Raw genomic sequence first — 19,937 nt, 5'->3', positions numbered from 1 at the left:
AAATCTTCTCCAGAAAGAACCTCATTTTCACAACAAAAATAAATGTGGTAGTGAGAGGGGTGGGGGAAGAAAGCAGGAGAAATAGATGTACTGAAGAAACAGACTCTATAAGGTACAGGAGAAGCCACTTTCCCACCAGACCTCAGAGAGAAGTGCTGTGTGTGCCTGAGGGACGTTTACTCACTGGTATCAAAGAAAGGCTTATTTGATCAATGGTGATGGGAAAACTTAATAGCCATTTTGGAAAAATAATCCACTCTCCAAAGGATATAGTAAAATGAACTCCAGACGAATTAAAGAGTTGCTTACATTTTGAATGATCAAAATCAGCAACAGAGTACGATCCATACACACTGGGCAAATTCACAGCACTGATGTAATAAGAAAACACAGAAGTGATAGGTTATAATAAGAAGAATGAAAGACACTTCAATATAATGAAGTGAACAAAAATCAATTTTAAAAATCAACCTCATAACATACATTTACAGAGAAGAATATGAGCAGCAATCTGAGTGAGTATTCCACAAAAATAAATACAAATAGTAAATATACAGACACCTGTATATTCACTAACAGTTATACTTAGAAAAAGCACTGGGTTGTTTAAAATCTACTCAAATGGCAAAAATGCTTTACTCTATCAACTTTCCTTCAATCAGTCAATCAATTAATAAAATACTCAGATACTGATGTGATTTCAGTGAATATGTTATACTTTTCAATTTTTTTCCTTTGTTGAGACAAAACTCAGTTACCACACAAGGAACCATTTGAAAGTGAACAATTCAGTGGCAGTCTTTGCAACCACCATCTCTATCCAGCTCCAAAACACGTTCATCGCCTCAGAAGAACACCCCGTAAATAACCCATCCCCACTGCCCCCTCCTCACGACCCCTGGTGACAAGTGATCTGCTTATCACTTGGAATTGGCCGTTCTAGACACTTCATATGAATGGAATCATACAGTATCTGAACTTTTGTATCTGATTTCTTCACTTAGCATAATGTGTTCCAGGTTCACCCATGTTGTAGCCTACATCAATATCATTCCTTTTTATCGCTAAATAATAGTCCATTTGTACATATGGACCACATTGTGTTTATCCATTCATCTTCTGATAGATACTTGGGTTGTTTCCACCTTTTGGCTACTGTCAATAATGCTGCTATGAAAATTCACCGATTTGAATACTTGGTTTTGGTTTTTTGAGTATACACCCAGAGCGCAATTGCTGTATCACATGGTAGGGCTATTTACTCTCCTGAAGAACCTCTTTTGAGCATGCTAAATACCAGCACAGTGTCAGACTCTGCCCCAGGCATTATTCATCTGTCTGCCTCACCTCCCACCTGCAAGGTCTGCCTGTGATGTGTGTAGGACCCTGTGGGCTAAGCACCTAAACAGAATGAATGCACATAGAAAGCATTAAATAAACAGTTATCACACCAAATAATATGTGACAGGACTCTGGGATTATAAACAGCCTCAATTATTTAAAACTGATTATCTTTGTGGTTGTAGTGTCTATGGAAAAATAACTTCAAAATTTGGAGTTCCCATCATGGCTCAATGGAAACGAATCCTACTAGGAACCATGATGTGGTGGGTTCGATCCCTGGCCTCACTCACTGGGTTCAGGATCTGGTGTTGCCATGAGTTGTGGCGTAGGCCGGTGGCTGTAGCTCTGATTAGACCCCTAGCCTGGGAACCTCCATATGTCGTGGGTGTGGCCCTAAAGAGCAAATAATAATAATAATAATAATAAGGCAAGGTATCATAACTTTCGTCCTTGGAAGTTAAACAGGACATTCTTTCAAATTTCTCAATTAAGGAAATAAATACAGAATAATATTTTCAAGGAGCACATATTAAAATAAACATGAGATTGCAGTGAAAATCCGCTCCAGAGTCTGCAAAACTAAAAGGAAGGAACTCTATGTGCCTTCTCCTGAGTACCGCGGTTTATACATCTGGGTGCTTTGGTTTTTATTTTCACCCACTAGCGGGGGAGAAGAGCTAGGGACCACATGAAAACCTGGAAACCAGCCATCAAAACTTCCTCCACAGCCATGCTTCCTAACAATGGGCTGGGGTCCTCGAGAACCATCACCCATTTAAAAACTAGAGATTAAAAAGTAAATAGCAATGCAAGGTAAGGAAAGAAAAGCATTTGAAACGATAATTATCAATATGTAATATTTAAAACACTTGTCCATAAATGTATTACCAGATAGTATATAATAAATTTAAAATACATATCCTCTGTATGTCCATATTCTGCAATAGACATCCTAGGAAATGCTTAAATGTCTCCGAAAATCAGTGTGAGAGATAAATTATATTAGCAACTCTTTGCCAATCTTCTGTATCTCTGAAATATATATTTAATACATTAAATCAAGAGGAATTTCCTAAATCTAAATTTCTATTTATAGGAGAAATTTTCTGTATGCGTGAATCCACATACCTAAGTCCTAAAACGCACACTGGTTCTGTAAATCTAAAGAATAACTAAACCTGCATCACACAATTAATACTTTCTGGAATGCCATGACTGTTCTTGGCCCAATTCTGCTGCTTCCATTATGCCCTTGAACTGCCCTCCATGATGCCAGGAGTTTGAACACAGACAGTTATAGCCTGATGTCCTTCTCTAATTCTGAGGTGAAGTTTAAGTCCACACCACACAGACTTGCCTTAGAGCTTTTATGGTAAATAATTGACACTAGAAATGCTGCATCATGAAACTGAGGTTAGGGAAATTGTTATTTAAGCAAACACGATCGATACCAAATCTCTTTAAATTTCCTGCCCTGCTTTATATCTTAAAACAGGCTTGGTGGGCATGGGCGGGTGGGATGGAGGCTTCTCCTCCCCAACCCAATTGTTAATTGGCCAAGCACCCCACCCACCTGGCCAAGCACCCCATCCACCAGCTCCATCCGCTCCTCCCCTCCTCGCTACTTCCAAGGCCAGCTTTGTCTTTTATCTTTTCACGCCTAATATCCCAACTCCAAGTGGAAATCCAGGCTTCCTGTTGCAAAGGAAATCATCTGATACATAATTGTTAAAGAGAAATAAAAACCTTCAAATGGACGTGTCCTCCTCCAATTTGCTGCAAACTGACAAGAGGGAAACTATCAGGTAAGAGGTACAGAGAGCATCAGGGTGGGAGTGGCACTCGGCAGAGATGGCCCTGCCCTGGAGCTGCTCTCCTGGATCTAGAGGGTGACCTGGAGAAAAGCGACACGCCACCTGCCATGTCCGAGTTGTTCGTTCTTACAGGTGAAGATACTCTTAAAGGCCGCCATCATTCCCCAAGTGAAACAACATTCTCCAAGTATGTTAAAGTTAGCTACTAACTTTAACTAGTATCTTATCTTTAGTATACTAGTTTAGAGTTAGTTCATCAGATTAATGACCCTCTCACCCAGCACATCCTCCAAAATGTGTGTATCCTAATCTTACTAGACCGCAAAGGCCAATCGCCAAAGCCCGATCTCTCCTTAAGATTTTCCCCAGTAACCTCAGGCAGCTGCATGATGCCCATGGGGCCCAGAAGATCTGGATGTGAATTCCTGCTCTGCTGCTACTTGAGTGACTGAGGCCAGAGCTTTTGACCTCTGGTCCTCACCCGCCCATCAGGAGTCTTTCAGGTGAGATCCTGTGAGTAAAGCACTAGTTTACAAAAACAAATGTTAGTTCCTTGTCTTCCTTACATGCTCATCCTTTGTTGCCTTCTCTAAACTTCTACAACATGGAAAGGGTGATAAAAAGTGAAGAACACAGTGATTACACGATCCTCTGTGCTGGGGGCAGGACAAGCTTCAGGGGGACGAGGGGATGAGAGGAGGACGGCTGGATGGATCCCCAGGTCCAGGTCAGGCCCAGAGCCACAGCCCCAGAGCAGGGGTGAGAGTTCCTGGCGGGAGAAAAAAAGGACTGGAGGAGGTGGTGGTCATTCCGACCCTGCCACTGACACCCTCTTCCCGCCAGGGCCATCCCATCATCACCGGATCTCAATCACACAGCTCGAGTAAACCCCAAAGAACAGAATCAGTATGAAACTGTGATAAAGATGGTCGCAGAGGAGTTCCCATGGTGGCTTGGTGGTGAATGAATCTGACTAGCATCCATGAGGATGTTCGATCCCTGGCCTTGCTCAGTGGGTTAAGGTTCTGACATTGGAGCCAAATTGTGGTGTAGGTTGCAGAAGCGGCTCTGATCTGGCATTGCCTGGCTCTGGTGTAGGCCAGCAGCTACAGCTCCGATTCAACCCCTAACCTGGGAACCTCCATATACCACAGGTGCGGTTAAAAAAAAAAAAAAAAAAAAAAAGAAAGAAAGAAAGAAAAAAAGAAAAAAAATAGGGGAAAAAAAAGATGATCACAGAGAATTTTTACCATCAAAGTTTCATGCATTTCTTAATTTCCAAGTTTCCCCCATGCGACTGCATATGATTTATGGTTCTGAGTTATTTCTGCCCCTATGTAGCTATGTGTGATCTCAGGCAAGAAATAGGACTCCTCTAATGATAATAATAACACGAACAACCACAGTAATAACAGCTTATTCGGCTTGAGTATTTGCTATGGGCCAGGCAGATGCTGTGTTACCTCAACCCTGCCAGCAGCCCTGTGAGATGCTGACCAGCATTACCTTCGTCTTAATAGTCAAGGAAACTCAGGCACAGCGATGAGTCACTTGCCCACCATCACCTGGGATCCTAAATCCACTCCTATATTGGAGAGGACGAGAAGTCTCATGAAAAATCTCTCCACCATAAAATGAGATGCTCTACTGGAAAAATGCTGATGAAGGATACATCACACGACTCTCATTCCAAGTGACATCAAGATGCCAATATCAACCGAAAAAAAATGCACAGCCTAAAAGTTGAGAGTGATGTTTTACTTGGTGGACAAAACTGAAGGCTTAGCCCGGGATACAGCGTCTCAGAAAACTCTGAGGGGTTGCTCTGAAGAGTAAAGGGGTGAGGGGAACCAAGGTATAAAGGCGTTTTTGCAACAAAGACCAGGTAGTGGGAACATCAAAAGATTACTGTTAAAGAAAACCTGACATCACAAGTGAATGGATTGAGAGATTTCCTATATTTGGGAAGATACAAGAGTCTGGGCTCATGGAAATCACTCCCTTGATGTGCCCCTCAGCTCTCTGGAACCAGCAGCCTGGGCTTCTCATGCTGGGTCTCCTCAGGGCATGCTCTCAGGGGGAGGTGGGTTGGCTGCAGTGGCTGATGGCAGGTGTCCTGCCTCCGTCCTGAGATTCCCAGGGCTCCCCACCAGAGCAACTCTAAGGCGATGGCTTGATGGCTGCAACGTCCTTTGTTTACTGATACAGCAGCAACAATTTTTTTTTCTTTTATTTTTCTTTTCTCTTTTCTCCTTTTAAAAATTTTTAATTTTTTTGCTTTTTAGGGCCGCATCCATGGCATATGGAAGTTCCCAGGCTAGGGGTTGAATTGGAGCTGCAGCTGCCAGCCTACACCACAGCCACAGCCATACCAGATTCTTAACTCACTGAGTGAGGCCGAGGATGGAACCTGCATCCTCATGGACTAGTGGAGTTCGGAGCCCACTGAGCCACAGCAGAAACTCTGGCAACAACAATTTTCATTCACACCAACTAGCCCTGGCCTAGGAGACTTGCATCCCGATGGGGTTTCTCTTCTGCATGGTACACCCCCCCACACACACACCCCGCTGGTCCTCCTGCCTGTTTCCAGCTCTGGGCAGTAAAAACTAACTGCTCATTGTTCCAGGAGGACTGACTCATCAATACCAAGTGACCAGAGTTCCCTTTCAGCCATGCTTTCCAGGCAGGTCTATGAGCATAAGTCAGGCCTGGACTTGGCGGGGAGGGCCCTGGGCACCACGCTGGACGCCCTCACGGCAAGCACGCGCCTCCGTGTGCAGCGGATGGAAAAGCAATCGGCCTCTGTTCCCGCAGGAAATAACACTTAAGGCTAATTTCTCTTAGTATGTATGTGATCGGAAGATGGATATGCAATCCAGATGCTCTTAAACTACTTTCGTTAAGAGAAAATTAGCCCGTGGTCCTCATCCTGGCACGGGGGCCAGGAAAAAATGCACTGCTTGGTCCAGGTTTTTTTTAAATTGTCATGTCTTGGGGCAGTTCCGGCTGTCAGGAAGCTAGCAGGGGACAGGACCACAAGAGCGATCCAGACTCCAAGATGCCACCTCCCAGAGCCCCCAGGGCAGCTGCCACAGGGAAGCAGGTGGCAGAAAGGGACCAAAATGTGACTCCTAGAGCGAGGTTTCCTTCTGAGCATGTTGTTGCTCGTTTCCTGAGTATTAGCTCGTCTCTGTAGTCCTGTGTCCCGTGAAAACTAAACATGAGGAACTGCCTTAGATCATGGACTTATTTTTAGGAGGATGGATTCACTGATAACTCCGTAAATCTACAGGTCCATCGCCAACAAGCACGATTAAAGATGAGCCGATCAGGGGGGATGTTTCCTGCTATGTACACCTAGAGACGAGTCGGCTTTGGCTCCAGAAAGCAGAGCATCTGTGAAAGGGGCTCACTTCATGCACCCACCACATAGTCATCAGACTGGGATGCTGAACCACCAGGCCCACACCTGGCCCCAAGTCTTCTTGTCACCTGCTGAGATTTCAGATGCTGGGTCTGGGCACTGGGGCATCAGGATAAAGTACTACCAAGACCTAGGATGAGCTCTTGGTCAGTGGCTTCTGGGCCCAGTCTCCTGTGCTCTTAGGAGGAAAAAAGTAGGAACTCTTGGTTCTCTCCCCCCAAGGGGGAGAAAACAGCTGATCTGAGGGGTCTGACCCTCGGGAAAAAAACAGATCTAATTATGAGACCAGCAACTGAATGAAGCAAAGGAAATTTGCAATTCATAATAAGGACAAATCTCCAAATGAGAGAAAATCATGGACGAAATGCCAGAAACTCTTCTTTAAGCCCTTTGAAACTATACTAATCCAAAGACAAAGGAAGTGCAATGGAGAAAATAATCCTAAACAAATGATAAACAAGGGGTTCCACGAAGAGGAGGAAAGAGAGCAGAAAAGACCCAGCTCGGACTGGGGGGCGGCTCCAGGCCATTCGCTCACCTTCTCATACAGTCTCTTATCAATGTCCTCAATGCCACCAGCACCCCCCCACCTCTTCCATCCTCAGTTTCATCCCACCTCTTCCATCCTTACCTTCATCCTCATCTTCCTCCATCCTCACCCTCATCCTATTTCCTCTATCTTCACCCTCAACCCCACCTCAATCCCATCTGCGGACTGGACACTGCGTTTATGCAAAAGAAAGTCAACCACTTGGAGAACAGAGACCGTAAGAAGGCACAACCCTACAGAGAGGCGAGGCCTGGCCATCAAATGGCCTCTGTGTAGGAATAACACGAGTCCCATCTCCAGCTGGATCCAGCCTGGACCTTCTCAGGCCGAACCTGCACAACCTGACCCATCCTAAAGACTTAATTACAGAATGGTGTGTGTATGCAGCGCCCTAGCTAAACAAGACTGGAACCAGTCTGTAACAAGAAAAAAGGAGTCATTCGCTGGAAAAGGAATATGATGACCCCTGGTGTCCTACAGACAGCAGGGGCCCTACATAGTAGCTATTATCAGCACAGATGTCCCCTTCATAGTTTTGAGCTCAAAAGTTTCTTTCAGTCACGACACGAGCATGCTTCAGCAGGGCCCGGAACCCAGACTGGCCCCGAAATTCCACCAACACGTCTGCCACCTAGTCAGACAAACTACGTCTATGGGCTCTGTAATGACATAATTGAAAACGGGTTTACCTTTAATGAAATAGTATAGTTTTGATGGAATGAAAATATTTTAGTAAGCGGCACAACACATGTTTGAGGAAAATTTACAGAGGTGCCCCCTGCCCCGTGCATTTCCGCACTTACCTGTGAGAGCCCCGTTCTGGAAATGAAGTGGGGGAGGCGGGTGGGTCTCCATTCCGCACAATGGCATCTTTAACAGACCTGCCAGCCAGGCAAACCCGGAATGGGCTGGTTTGCAACAACCTTTACTACCGCCAGTTCCCATTCACAGGGCTCTGGGGGAAAAGAACTTTCAATGGCTCGGTATTTATAAATGCTACTGTTGTCCTCCGAGCATGTGTCCCGGATCCCTAAGGGAGCCTGGGAGCTTTGGCCATAACGAGGGGAAGGGTATATGAGATGTAAATGGGGAGAGGAGTCGTTAGGAAAACAAAATTAAACTCATATAAATGAGCGCTTGGTGGTTTTGTGTCTGAAGGCCAGTTGAATAGGATTGGGAACCTGGACCTGTCTGGGTTCCTTCATTTTAATGTGACAAAGTCTGGTACATAGAGAAAGCATTCAGAAGGCACGGCCTGGCTGGGCCAAGTCACTTTGTGTCTTTTGATTTGAAGTTTTGCTACTTTACATCTAACAGATGCCAAAAAAGGCTAAACTTCAAAGGTTGGATATCAAAATAGTGGAGTGTGTGTTTACAACTCGGATGGTGTAATCGAAACGCCAAACACTGAAGGAACAATAACTCCAGTGAGGTGAAGTCAGCTCGAAATGAAAAGTCAGTGTTTCCACTACCACGTGGACCGTGTTTGCAGGAGTTTATATAACTTGATCATTAAAAAATGCTCCAGGCTGAAAACCTGGTCTGTGTCAATCTTGGACTAAAGTAGTTTGCAAAGCTCTGAAGTTTGTTTGCTCTTCGCTTTTATCCCTTTTCAAGAATGCATTACTTTTAAACACTGCACATGAAGCTGAACCCAAAAAGTCTGCAAACCTGCGCCAAGGCTGCTGTGGGCATCACTTGGTTTTTAGAATAAATTGATGCCTTCTCTACACACTTTTGAGGTACCTACAGTGGGGGGTACAGTGCTCAGATACCTTTTGTAACTCATTCTCAAGCATCTGCCTTCTCTGAAGGTAACTTCATCAACAAAAATATCAGAACTTCACACCGGAGCTTTCACTTTTGTAAAAATAAACCTCAAATTAGAATTTAACTCAGGAGAACTAAAGTCCGCTTTTATGACTTCCATCATACATAGCTCGTCGTGGAGCAGAATAGAGCTTTCATGTGGGGGTGTCAAAAAAGGAAGGACGGACAATATGCTATGTTTGCAGATACATGGCCGTGAAGGTAGCATGAGAGGGCAGCTGCACAGGAAGAAAAGTATCTCTGGGAACATCTGGTGTCTGGAAGCCCACTTGTTTGGCACTGAGGTTAGGAAAGGCAGCGACTCAGCCTCAACAAGACTGGGCTGAAAGGAATGCCCAGAAAGAGGCTTGTTAGGGGGCCAGATCTGACCAGCTTCTATGCTTCACCACGGAGAACAAGACTTCTTCATGATACTAACGCTGGGTCCATCCCAAGGATCTAAGTGATCTGGATCCTTGCCGGGGAAGGAGGAGATAACATGAGAATATATGTGTGTGCCTATGTGTATGGTGTGTGTGCATGCGTGTACACATGTGTGCATGTGCGTGTGGTGTGTGCATGTGTGCATATGTGTGTGGTGTGTGCATATGTATATAGTGTGGTGTGTGTGGTGTGTGCATGTGCATGTGTGTGTATGTGTGCATATGTGTGGTATGTGTGTGTGCATATCTATAGGTGTGGTGTGGTGTGTGTGCATATGTGTGTGTGTGTGTGTGTGTGTGTGTGTGTGTATATACGTTTTGGTTGTATGTCTTTCTGTCTCTGTACATATCTTATAGGAGAGACCCCATAAACAGTAAATACCTTTATAAATGTAGAAAAATGGAATCTAATGCTTCATATGGCATTTTTATTTTGACCTTTGCAGAACTGTTGAAAATATTTTGAATAAAAATAGAAATACCTAGACTCTGGGATAGGAGAAATGATGCACTCAGTTCTTAATCTCGATACCCTCCAGGGCAGCACTTTCTAAAATATCACTTGGCACCTAAAAGCATTTGTACAACAGGCAAGCCATATATTCATAAGCTCAAATTCTAAAAATCTGATAATGTACCCTGTGATAAATACTATCAGTGAGAGAGAACTCACTATTCATGAAATAACTTTCATGCAGACACTTATGATTAAAAGTGCCTTTTTAATGGCCCTGGGAATGCCTGGTTAGGATCTTTGATTGAGAAACAGTACAAAATATCATTGCTAAGATTTCTACCAAGTCCATAAAGACTTGAATCTGGCCGACTGTAATAAATGCTTTATCATTATAATAATATAACTAAAGTACCATTACATAAGCATTGCATTTTATCAGGTTTTTAATAATGATGTGACTTTTACCAAACATTAAGACCACATCTTAACAGTGGAATATTATTCAGCCATGAAAAGGAATGACGTACCAACGCAGGCTACAATGTGGGTAGACCCTAAACACATTATGCTGAGGGGAAGAAGCCAGTCCCAAAGGTCACATATTGCACAATTATGTTAAGATGAAATGTCCAAAGTAGACAAACACATTAGAGGCAGAAAGTAAGTTAGTGGTCGCCTAGGGATGAGTGGAGCGGGAATGAGGAGCAGCTGCTCATACACACAGGGTTTCTGTTTGGGGTGGTTAAGGGGTTATGGAGTTAGATAGTGGGGCTGGTTGCACAAGCTAAAAACCACTGAGTTGTATTCCTTAAATGGGCGAACTTTTGGTATATGAGCCACATCTCAGTTAAAAATAATAATAACCATATCTTAAATTATAGACCTTAAATCAAAAGTCATTTTGATGGGCACTATTATCCAAGGAACTCCGCACTTAATAACATGGCTGAAATGAACACTAACTTCAGCTCTCTAAAGGTTAGTTCTCTAGAAGTTATGCAGTCAGGGATTGAATAATTTATGACTATGGATTTTATTAAAGAATCTCCCACTACATTTAGGTTAATACCCTTTGAACCATGAAGAAGTTTGATCTTCTTTTTATTTTGCAGGGAAGGGTCAGTTTACTTCATTTTACTTGTGCTTGTGCTCATGAAAGATCAGGAAATTTCAAACCCACAAATGGTTTCCTCAGCAAAAAACTGACAATTTAAAGCTATTATTTTAGTCTATTTCAAATATATCAGTGTTTCCTTAGGTTTAACTTAAAACATGTGGATTGTACTCCATCTACTTGAAAGGCTTGTTTTTTCAAATGGCAATCACATACCCTGCAAAAATGGATGCAGAATTTACCCAGCGGTAGGTTAATTTTTGGAAAAATGATACCACCCAGATAAAGCATATATGTGCTGACTTTTTCAGACCTCAAAATTTAATGTATATAAGATACTTCGTTTCCCTGTGAAGAGCGACAAAGGACTCCCAGTTTGAAAAGGAAAGTGTATGTGCCATTAACATTTTTCCCATAAAGAGATACTAAATCTTACATTACGCTTCAGAATAGGATTGAAGTCATTGTCGGATGATGATATTCAACTTGTATTTACCATGTTAGATGTCGTATCTGTCCCATCTCACTAACTAAACTGGAAGTCCCAGGGTCTGTAAGTCAATATTGATTTTTTTTTTTAATTATACACAAGCATAATGTCTGACACACAGACTGGAGTCTAATATCTAAGATACACTGACGATGCATTAATTAAGTTGTTCACATTAGCCCACTGTCTATGGCAACATTTCTTTGTATGTATTTATACTGTATTGATTGACAAATGACCAACATTTGCCATGAATTTTGTAACCTAAGCATTGCCTTGATCTCTATGAGCATCGTGACACACAGCCGCCCCATGCACGTGCGTAATGTGAAAAAAAGCCGCCTTCCTACTCACAGTTGTAACTAGCTGCAGTGTGGTGCTGTGCCTCCAGGCTCGCCAGCGTGATGTGGAATATGATGTGCAGCAACAGGAAGGAAAAACTGATGAAGCACAGAGACTTCAGCAGCCGTCCTGTGTGTCCTGGGGAGAGAAGGACAGAGATGTGAGCGAACGTAAGCGGACCACAAGCATCCTGACCTCTGTACAAGTCCACAGAGAACTCACTTCTGCATAATCTATGCTGCAGACTGACTCGAAAGTACATGAAGTCTAGCAACGACTCCCTTATTATTAGTCTAAAACTAAAAGCATCTCATTCCCTGTGCAAAATTATACAATTAACATTGATTAAAAAGTCAACGTGAAAGAAAGATGCTTTCCTATGTAGCACAGGACATGTTGCCACAAAATGGAACCACTGAGAAGCCTCTGGTTCAGAAAGTTTTATAAGGGAGTTCTGCCAACTTTGAGGGAACAGATAATCCCTATCTTATAAAAGTAGTTCCAGACAGTAGAAAAAGGACAGTTGCCTAAAACATTTTACAATTTAGAGTAAGTTTAACTTCAAAATTAAGTAAGGCTAGAAAATACAAGCCAATTTTACTTATGAATTCAGACAAATTATCAGAAAAAAAATATATGCCCCCCCATATATCCATTACAACCACACTTCATTAGGTCAAGGTAAACAATCTTGAAATGGAAAGAGCAAAGTTGTCAGCAAGGAAATAGTATAAAAAAAAAAAGAAGAAGAGAAAAAGAAAAGAAAGAGAAAGAAAAGAAAGAAAAAAATTAAAATAGAAAAAATACAATATCTGAAATTTAAAATTCACTGGATGGACTTAACAGTAGAATAAAGATGACAAAAAAATGATCTAGTCACTTGAGAAGTTTAATAGAAATTAAACCCTTTGACTATCAGAGAGCATAAGATTGAAAAAATTTAACAGGCTTCCAGGGACCTAAAGATGAAAGGTCCATCAAGGTCCATCACTTGGGTCATTTCCAACATCAGACTTACTGAAGGGGAGGAGAAAGAGCTGGTGCAGACAAAATTAAGATGTTAGCTAAAAATTCCCAAAATTTGTTGAAGACATATTTTACACATTTAATAAACTTATTAGCAAACCCAAAAAAAGATGAACATGAAGAAACCACACCAGACTCATAATAACCAACCTGCTGGAAACCTAAGGCAAAGAAAAACTGAAACCAGCGAGGGGAGAATGTCATACTACACACAGGGGGACACCTATTTGCATTACCGTGTTTGTTTGTTTGTTTCATCACAAACCATGAAGACCAGAATAGTTGGAACACATCTTTAAAGTTACAAAAGAAAAGAACTGTGAACCCAGAATTCCATATCCTGCGAAAATATCCTTCAGCAATGAAGGCAAGAAGATATTCTCAGGTGAAGGAAAGCCAAGAGCACCCACCACCAGGAGCCCTGCTCTAAAAGAAATGCTTTGTGGAATTAAAAAAAAAAAAAAAAAAAAAAAAAAAAAGACACGAATGAACTTATTTGCAGAACAGAAATACATTCACAGACTTTGAAAAACTTATGGTCAAAAAAGGGAACAAGTGGGGAAGGGATGGATGGGAGATTGGGATTGGCGTAGGCACACTGAGGGATATGGATCAATTGGCCGACAGGGACCAGCTGTACAGCACAGGGAACGCTACCCAGTATTCTGCGATATTCTATGTGGGAAAGGAATCTGAGAGAGAATGGCTATGTATATTTGTATGACTGGGTCACTTGCCTGCACAGCAGAAATGATCACATCTTGTAAACTATACTTCAATAACATTTAAAATAAATACTAAATATAAATAAATAAATAAGGATAATAAGTAAATAAATAAATAAAAGGAAATGGTAATGTATGTTCTTCAGGCTGAAGGGAAATGATACCAAGGGAAAACTTGGAACTGTAGTCATGGCAAGAGCCACAGAAATAGAGGAAAAGGAGTTCCCGTTGTGGCGCAGTGGTTAACGAATCCGACTAGGAACCATAAGGTTGTGGGTTCGATCCCTGCCCTTGCTCAGTGGGTTGAGGATCCGGCATTGCCGTGAGCTGTGGTGTAGGTTGCAGACACGACTCAGATACTCAGATCCTGCGTTGCTGTGGCTCTGTTGTAGGCTGGCGGCTACAGCTCCGATTCCACCCCTAGCCTGGGAACCTCCATATGCTGTGGGAGTGGTCCAAGAAATGGCAAAAAGACCAAAAAAAGAGAAAGAAATAGAGGAAAAGATACTTGTTTTCTCACACACACACACACACACACACACACACATTTCTAATTATAGCCATGCTCCAATTAATTCATGGCATGTCTAGAAATGATCTCTATTTTTCTGGTTTGGGAAATATTTTGTGTGTACACAAATAAGGGGATTATGTTGCCCATGCGTTTCTGAGTCGCCACTCTTATTCATACAAGAAATATGAATTATCCAAAGATACATCACCTAATAAATAATCACGCATAATCAGAAACATAAGAAAACAGGGCACAGGTTTCAAAGGATCAAAAGTACATAAGCTAACTTTAAGATGATTTCCCCAAAAAAAAATCATCCCAGAAATCAGATTCATAAAATAGACAGTTTAAGGCCAGCATGACATGGTATTACCAAACTGCACATTTATATACTATTTTTCTCTGATTATTAAGCAGAAGAAATGCAATATTAACAGAATGAATAAATAACAAGGAGGAAGTGTAGAGTTTTCAATACATTTTAACTTGGGTTTTAATCATTGGTTATTGTTTATTGATTGTGCCCATATTTGTAAGCTAATTCTGAAGTTTTTCCTCTTAAGAAGCATTGCATTCCCCAATCCTAGCAGTTCTTCAAGAGGAGTGCCGAGCCTTCCAGTATCTTCTTTTTGGTAAAAATGCAACAGCAAAAAGTTTCATTGTTATACATTTCTAGATAAGCTAATGAATCAAATGCAAATTCTGTGTAAAGATAGAGTTTGTAAAATTCTATATATATATTTTGAAGTCTTCTCTAGCCTTCCCTCAAGATACTTTTATTATTTACTTACAATTTACTTAGGAAAGCCTTGTAGAAGGACCATGTAGGCAATGTATACAGCATTTAGGGAAAAAAATACCTTGGAAAGCAAGTGTTTACAGTTAACAAATTCCCCACAGTTTTAGGTTCCAGATAGAACAAATGAAAAGTAGGTTGATACATAAAACTGAGTGTTTTCTTTTCTCCTCAAAATGAGGTTAAATACACACACCTATTAGCTGGAAATAGGATGCTGGGACTTCAAAAAAGACTGAGCAGTCAAGCTTCAGGGTTGAGTGTATGAAGTCGCTGATACTCACCATTGGACTTACAAGAATGGTTTACAAGAATTCATGAGACTAATCCAAATGGAGAATAAATATGCACCTATGTCAATTCTATCTGACATCTCACTGACACCATCATGTCAGCACTGCTCAAAATCATCTTTTGCTAAAAAGAATGACACAGAAAGAGGCTTTCCAGGGACCCTACAAAGGCAATGAAAGAATAAATGACCAGTTCATGTCTCAAGTCACTTGGGACCTTCCAAAAGATCAATTAAATCCTGAAATGTGAACAGGAAATTATTTTTTTAAAGCAGAAATGAAGTAAAGCAGATGACACTGGAAAAAAAACAACTCTATGCCTTAGAAACTTAAAACATAGTCATATAATTAGTTAAATCCATCAACAGATGAATTAAACTCTAGGCCGAGTAGAGGCAAAGATAAATTTAGTGAAGTGGATGGCAGTTGGGGAGTTCATCTGGAACTCAGCACAAACTAACAAAGAAGAAAGAAAACAGTAGTTGGGAGACACGGAGAGCAGACGGAGAGAATTTTACTTAAGGATTTATGAATTCCAGAAGAGCAGTATAAACATGGAAAGAAATGTTTTGGTGAATGGTTTTCTGTTTATTAATCTTTAATTTATTCATAAACAAACAACTGTTTCACAACTACTATGTGAGAGCTCTCTTGCTAGGATTTCAGCCTCTAGCACAAAATAAGAACACAGTGTACTCTTAAGATCACACATGCTATCAAGGAGCAGAGGAAATGCCAGGCACATCATAAAGATGGCAAAAATTGGAAGGAAATTGGAAGTAACTGTTAGTTAAAAACAAGATATGCAAAAATGCACGACCAGATGGTGGTAAATGTTTTAGGTAAGGACATAATTCTGCCCTTGTCGTGCAAGAGCACACAGATAGCACACGACCAATTTCGTAATGGCTGCGTTCCAGGAAAACCTTATCTGTGGACATCGAAACCTGAAGTCAGGTAACATTCATGTGTCATCAAATAATTCTGATTTTTTTCCAGTCATTTAAATTAGCTCACAGGCCATCCAAAAACTGTGGTGGGAGAGACAGATCTGGCCCCTGGGCTGCAGTCTGGGGATCCCTGCAGAAGCTGAAGCAAAATGTTCAGCAGCAGAGAGAAACAAAAAGCACTGAGCTTTGATGTTAAGAAATTTCCTAGCAGGCATTCATTCCATGATGTCTCAGGGTCATTCCCATTTATGGAGAACACACAAAGCAGGTGTTGACTCATTCTGACCAGGTCATAAACACCGGCGCTCAACGTTTGCGTTCACACGGCTGGATTCCCTGGAGGAGACCCCACACACGCTTTCACCTTCTTTAATTTCACCATTTCCAAAGGAAATCAGGCCAAAAAATCTGAACTTGGGTCATAAATACATGCTGAATTCTTAATATCATGAGGTAGTTGTTTTGTTGTGACGTTTTATGAGAGGGAAAAAGCACCCTACTCAGGTAGGAATGTACTAACACACACAGAATCCTGTGTGAGCACAACGAACCCTGCTCAAGTCTGAAAAGCTCAATGGTGGAAAAGAGGCCAAACTGGACAATGCAGGTTCAGGCACCCAAGGAAAAGGCTTTCCTTGCACATTCTCAGGGTCCTGACTGGCCGGGTTTGGCAGGGACGGGCCAGTACAAACATGCAATGTGGACAGGAAGATTTTTCTTTCGTAGGATCAATTGATTAACCAGACCCACTCAGAGGAAGGCATTTCCAAGTGAGCTCTGAGGCCCGGCCCCGAGTGGCCAGTGCCTTTGCATGAGGTCAAGGGCAGGCTTAAGCCAATAGGCTCAAACACAGGAGTCAGGAAGCTGCCCAGCCCTCTGTAGAGCCTCCCCGCAATGCCGATGACAATGACGATGATGGCAATGACGAGCCCTGTTGGAGCTCCCGGAGGGCAGGACTGATGGCCCTCGGGACTGAATGATACCCTGAGCTTCCAGAGCCCATGTGGTATTTACTAGAGCATTGGGAAAACTCTGCATGTGAAAGTGAAACCTCCAAACTGGGGCTTTTGGCTAATTCAGTAAACAAACTACAAGACTAAGGGAAGAGGGTTAACAGTCACTGTTTTCTGTTGCTTTTACTGTTTTTTAAACCATGAGAACACCTCTGCACCCTTGACCCTAACTGCACATGGTTTCCTGCGCAGGCCTGAGAAGGGTGGGGGTGGGCGCACCCGTCCATCTTTCTGAGGGGTGCCCTGCGCAGGCCCTGAGTGCCAGGGATCTCCACATGGCACAGCGGGAGGGGCTGGCAGCCGTGACTCCCCTGGACTCTGGCGTTGGGGGCCGCCTTACTGCTTCCTGCTTCCCTCTGGGTGGAAATCCTGCAAACTTCAAAGGAAAGCAGACAGAATGAGGGAAAGACTCGGACATTTACCAGCTATGGCTCCTGATGGGAGATCCTGACCCGCTCCATCTCTGGGTCTGGGGTTTCACACATTTCTCAGTCTATTGGTGCCCCCACATCCATCCTCAAACAGATGGCACAGCAACTCTGCTGTATCAGGGAGCAGCCACTTGGGAATAAAAAGCCTTGGTTATTATTAAGATGATTCAAAATGTGAGAGTATCGTTTGCTGTCCATCCCAGCTGCCTTAGGGAGCTGAATTGGGGGGCATGGAGGGAGAAAACACAAAATAAACAAAAAATACACATAGAAATTGGCTAGGCTGGGCAAGCTGTCAAAAATCAGAAGGGAGGAGTTCCCGTTGTGCCTCAGCGGTAATGAATCGGACTAGTACCCATGAGGACTTGGGTTTGATCCCTGGTCTCGTTCAGTGGGTCCAGCACTGGCATGAGCTGTGGTGCAGGTTGCAGATGCTGCTCGCATCCTTCGTTGCTGTGGCTGCCTCTCCAAGGCTGGCTGATCCCCACGGAGCAGTCTTCTAGTGGCCAGCTTTCCAAGACTCCTGCATGGAGCCTTCCTGCAATCCCTTTAGGAAAACAGTGAATTTGACCCTGAAAACAACGCCTATCCAGCTAATTGCATCCTGTCCTATCCCATGTAACTCAGCCCTCTTCTTTGTCCTCTCGCCTTTCTTTCCAGGAAGCCTAGATTGGTTCCACTCTGACCGTGTTTCAGCCATGAAGAGTCGCTGCCTCCAGCTGCCCACTGATGGAGATTCAGAGCATCTCCTCACACCTGGGAGTGGTGCAGGTGTAGACCAGTGACTTTCCACATGTTTGATCAAGATTTTTGAGCATCTGCTTTGGTGGGTGTGAGGTGCCCGGTTTAGCTGGCCAGGAGTCCTTCCGTCCCAGCTGGCTCCGCAGGAGAGACATTCTGTGCTGTCATCTTCTTGTTCCCACTGGGAACACGCACCAGGTGACGTGACTAACTGCTGCATGACTTGCTGTGTTTATCTCCCCAGTCCCGCGCTTCCCTCTCTGGCTACAGGGCTGTAAGGCAGCTGCCAGCCAGCCCTGCTTCTGTTTATTCTCTGTGCTCAGAAGCCCCCGGGGGTGAGTCATCTGCAAAGGGGTCTCCAGGGAGGGGCACAGGCTGTCCTTGACTTCTCTCCTCAGAAAGAGCCCAGCACATATTTGAAAACCAAGCTTTTAATTAGTCATTATGGCTACAATGGTATTTTTTTCACTTACTTAGTAAACTGGCAAAAAGACAATGCAATTTCTCTTCCTAGATGGTACCTGTCTGTCTGTCCCTTTGGCTCAGGTATGAGATCTGATGTTTAGACCATCCCTGGTCATCCAAGCTCAACAGTCAGGGTCCTGTCAGGTGTTCCTTGTCACAGGACACTTTTGCACACCTCACCACTTGTAATCACCTTATTTATTTCTCTTCTTATCACCTGATTCTCTCTTATAAATGGAAGCTGCACGAGTACAAGGATCTCGTATGGCTTGCTGTCAATCACAGTATTCCCAAAGCTAAAAAAGTGCTTAGCAGGTAGTTATCACACAATAAATATGGGTTGAATGAACGGACAAAAATGTCACAGGTGAACCTAAGAAGTCAAATGTTAATTTACAGTTGTTGACATAGCCATGTGGGTGACATGACTTCAACCATCACCAGGATGAAGGGCTGAGGGGAGCAGGATATTACTGCCTAGCATCAAAGTATCATGGCACAGCTAAATTCCTTGAGCTCAAAAGTTTACCTAGTATTAGCCTATGGCCTGCATCCACACCCCTACATCTGCTATGGAAAAGGGCAGCCAGACTCACAGACACCTCCTCCCATCACCTTTAAGCTCATTCGCCTTTTCCTTCCTTCCTTCCCTCCCTCCCTCCTTCCTTCCTTCCTCTCAATCTCTCTCGCTCTCTCTCTCTCTCTCACACACACAGGGAGATTGTAAAATGCTTCCCTTCCAGTTTATTATATTATTTGACTTCCAAGCATATTCTTAGTACGAAGATTCCTACCTAATGGTCTAAAAATGGTATCAAAGTATCTTTCTTTTTTATTCCATTACTACTGTTTTTTTTGTTTTTTTGTTTTTCAATTTTAACCAGGACCTATATCATTTGGAAGATAAATACATGCAGAGATTTTAAGTGTCATCAGAAATGAAATGGTAAATTGAATCTCCAGTCTTGGTCCTAATAGACACATTTGTTAAGGAAAATTAATACATCTAGGTTACAGTTTTTTTTTTTTTTTTTTACATCAAAGCTTTAAGTGACTTGCCTAGGCTGAATACAGTGAAATGCATAGATAGTGCAAAGTGCGATGTGGTTTGACAAACATTTGCATCTGTGAAATTGCCAGGACAAGACCCAGAAAATTATTTGTGCCCTTTGCAGTCAATTTTCACTGTTACA

General features: G+C 42.7%; 1 protein-coding gene and 1 long non-coding RNA gene across 19 annotated transcripts in view; both read right to left on the bottom strand.

Moving 5' to 3' along the window:
• The window catches only part of PIEZO2 (piezo type mechanosensitive ion channel component 2), a 303,672-nt gene that overhangs the window by 188,271 nt on the left and 95,464 nt on the right, over positions 1 to 19,937 (bottom strand). For all 18 annotated transcript variants that reach the window (XR_014807528.1, XR_014807530.1, XR_014807531.1 and 15 more), the window contains exon 3: positions 11,803 to 11,928. Coding sequence is in view for 12 of the 18 variants with exons in the window: in XM_084964032.1 (XP_084820158.1) it covers positions 11,803 to 11,928 (126 nt within the window). In the remaining 6 variants the exon portion in view is untranslated. The remainder of the gene's footprint in view (positions 1 to 11,802; positions 11,929 to 19,937) is intronic.
• Positions 1,056 to 6,407, bottom strand: LOC146402712 (uncharacterized). Its single transcript, XR_014807606.1, has 2 exons — positions 5,523 to 6,407; positions 1,056 to 4,264 (listed from the first exon to the last, which is right to left on the bottom strand). It is a non-coding gene; the product is annotated as an uncharacterized LOC146402712 (long non-coding RNA).

Source organism: Sus scrofa, chromosome 6, assembly GCF_054392235.1.
Source record: "Sus scrofa isolate SSC_HxYL_T2T_F1_AM1 chromosome 6, Sscrofa_HxYL_maternal_Yorkshire_Landrace_v2.0, whole genome shotgun sequence".
Lineage (NCBI taxonomy): Eukaryota > Metazoa > Chordata > Mammalia > Artiodactyla > Suidae > Sus > Sus scrofa.
The sequence above is the reverse complement of the archived record's forward strand: the minus strand, read 5'-3'. Positions and strand labels throughout refer to the sequence as shown.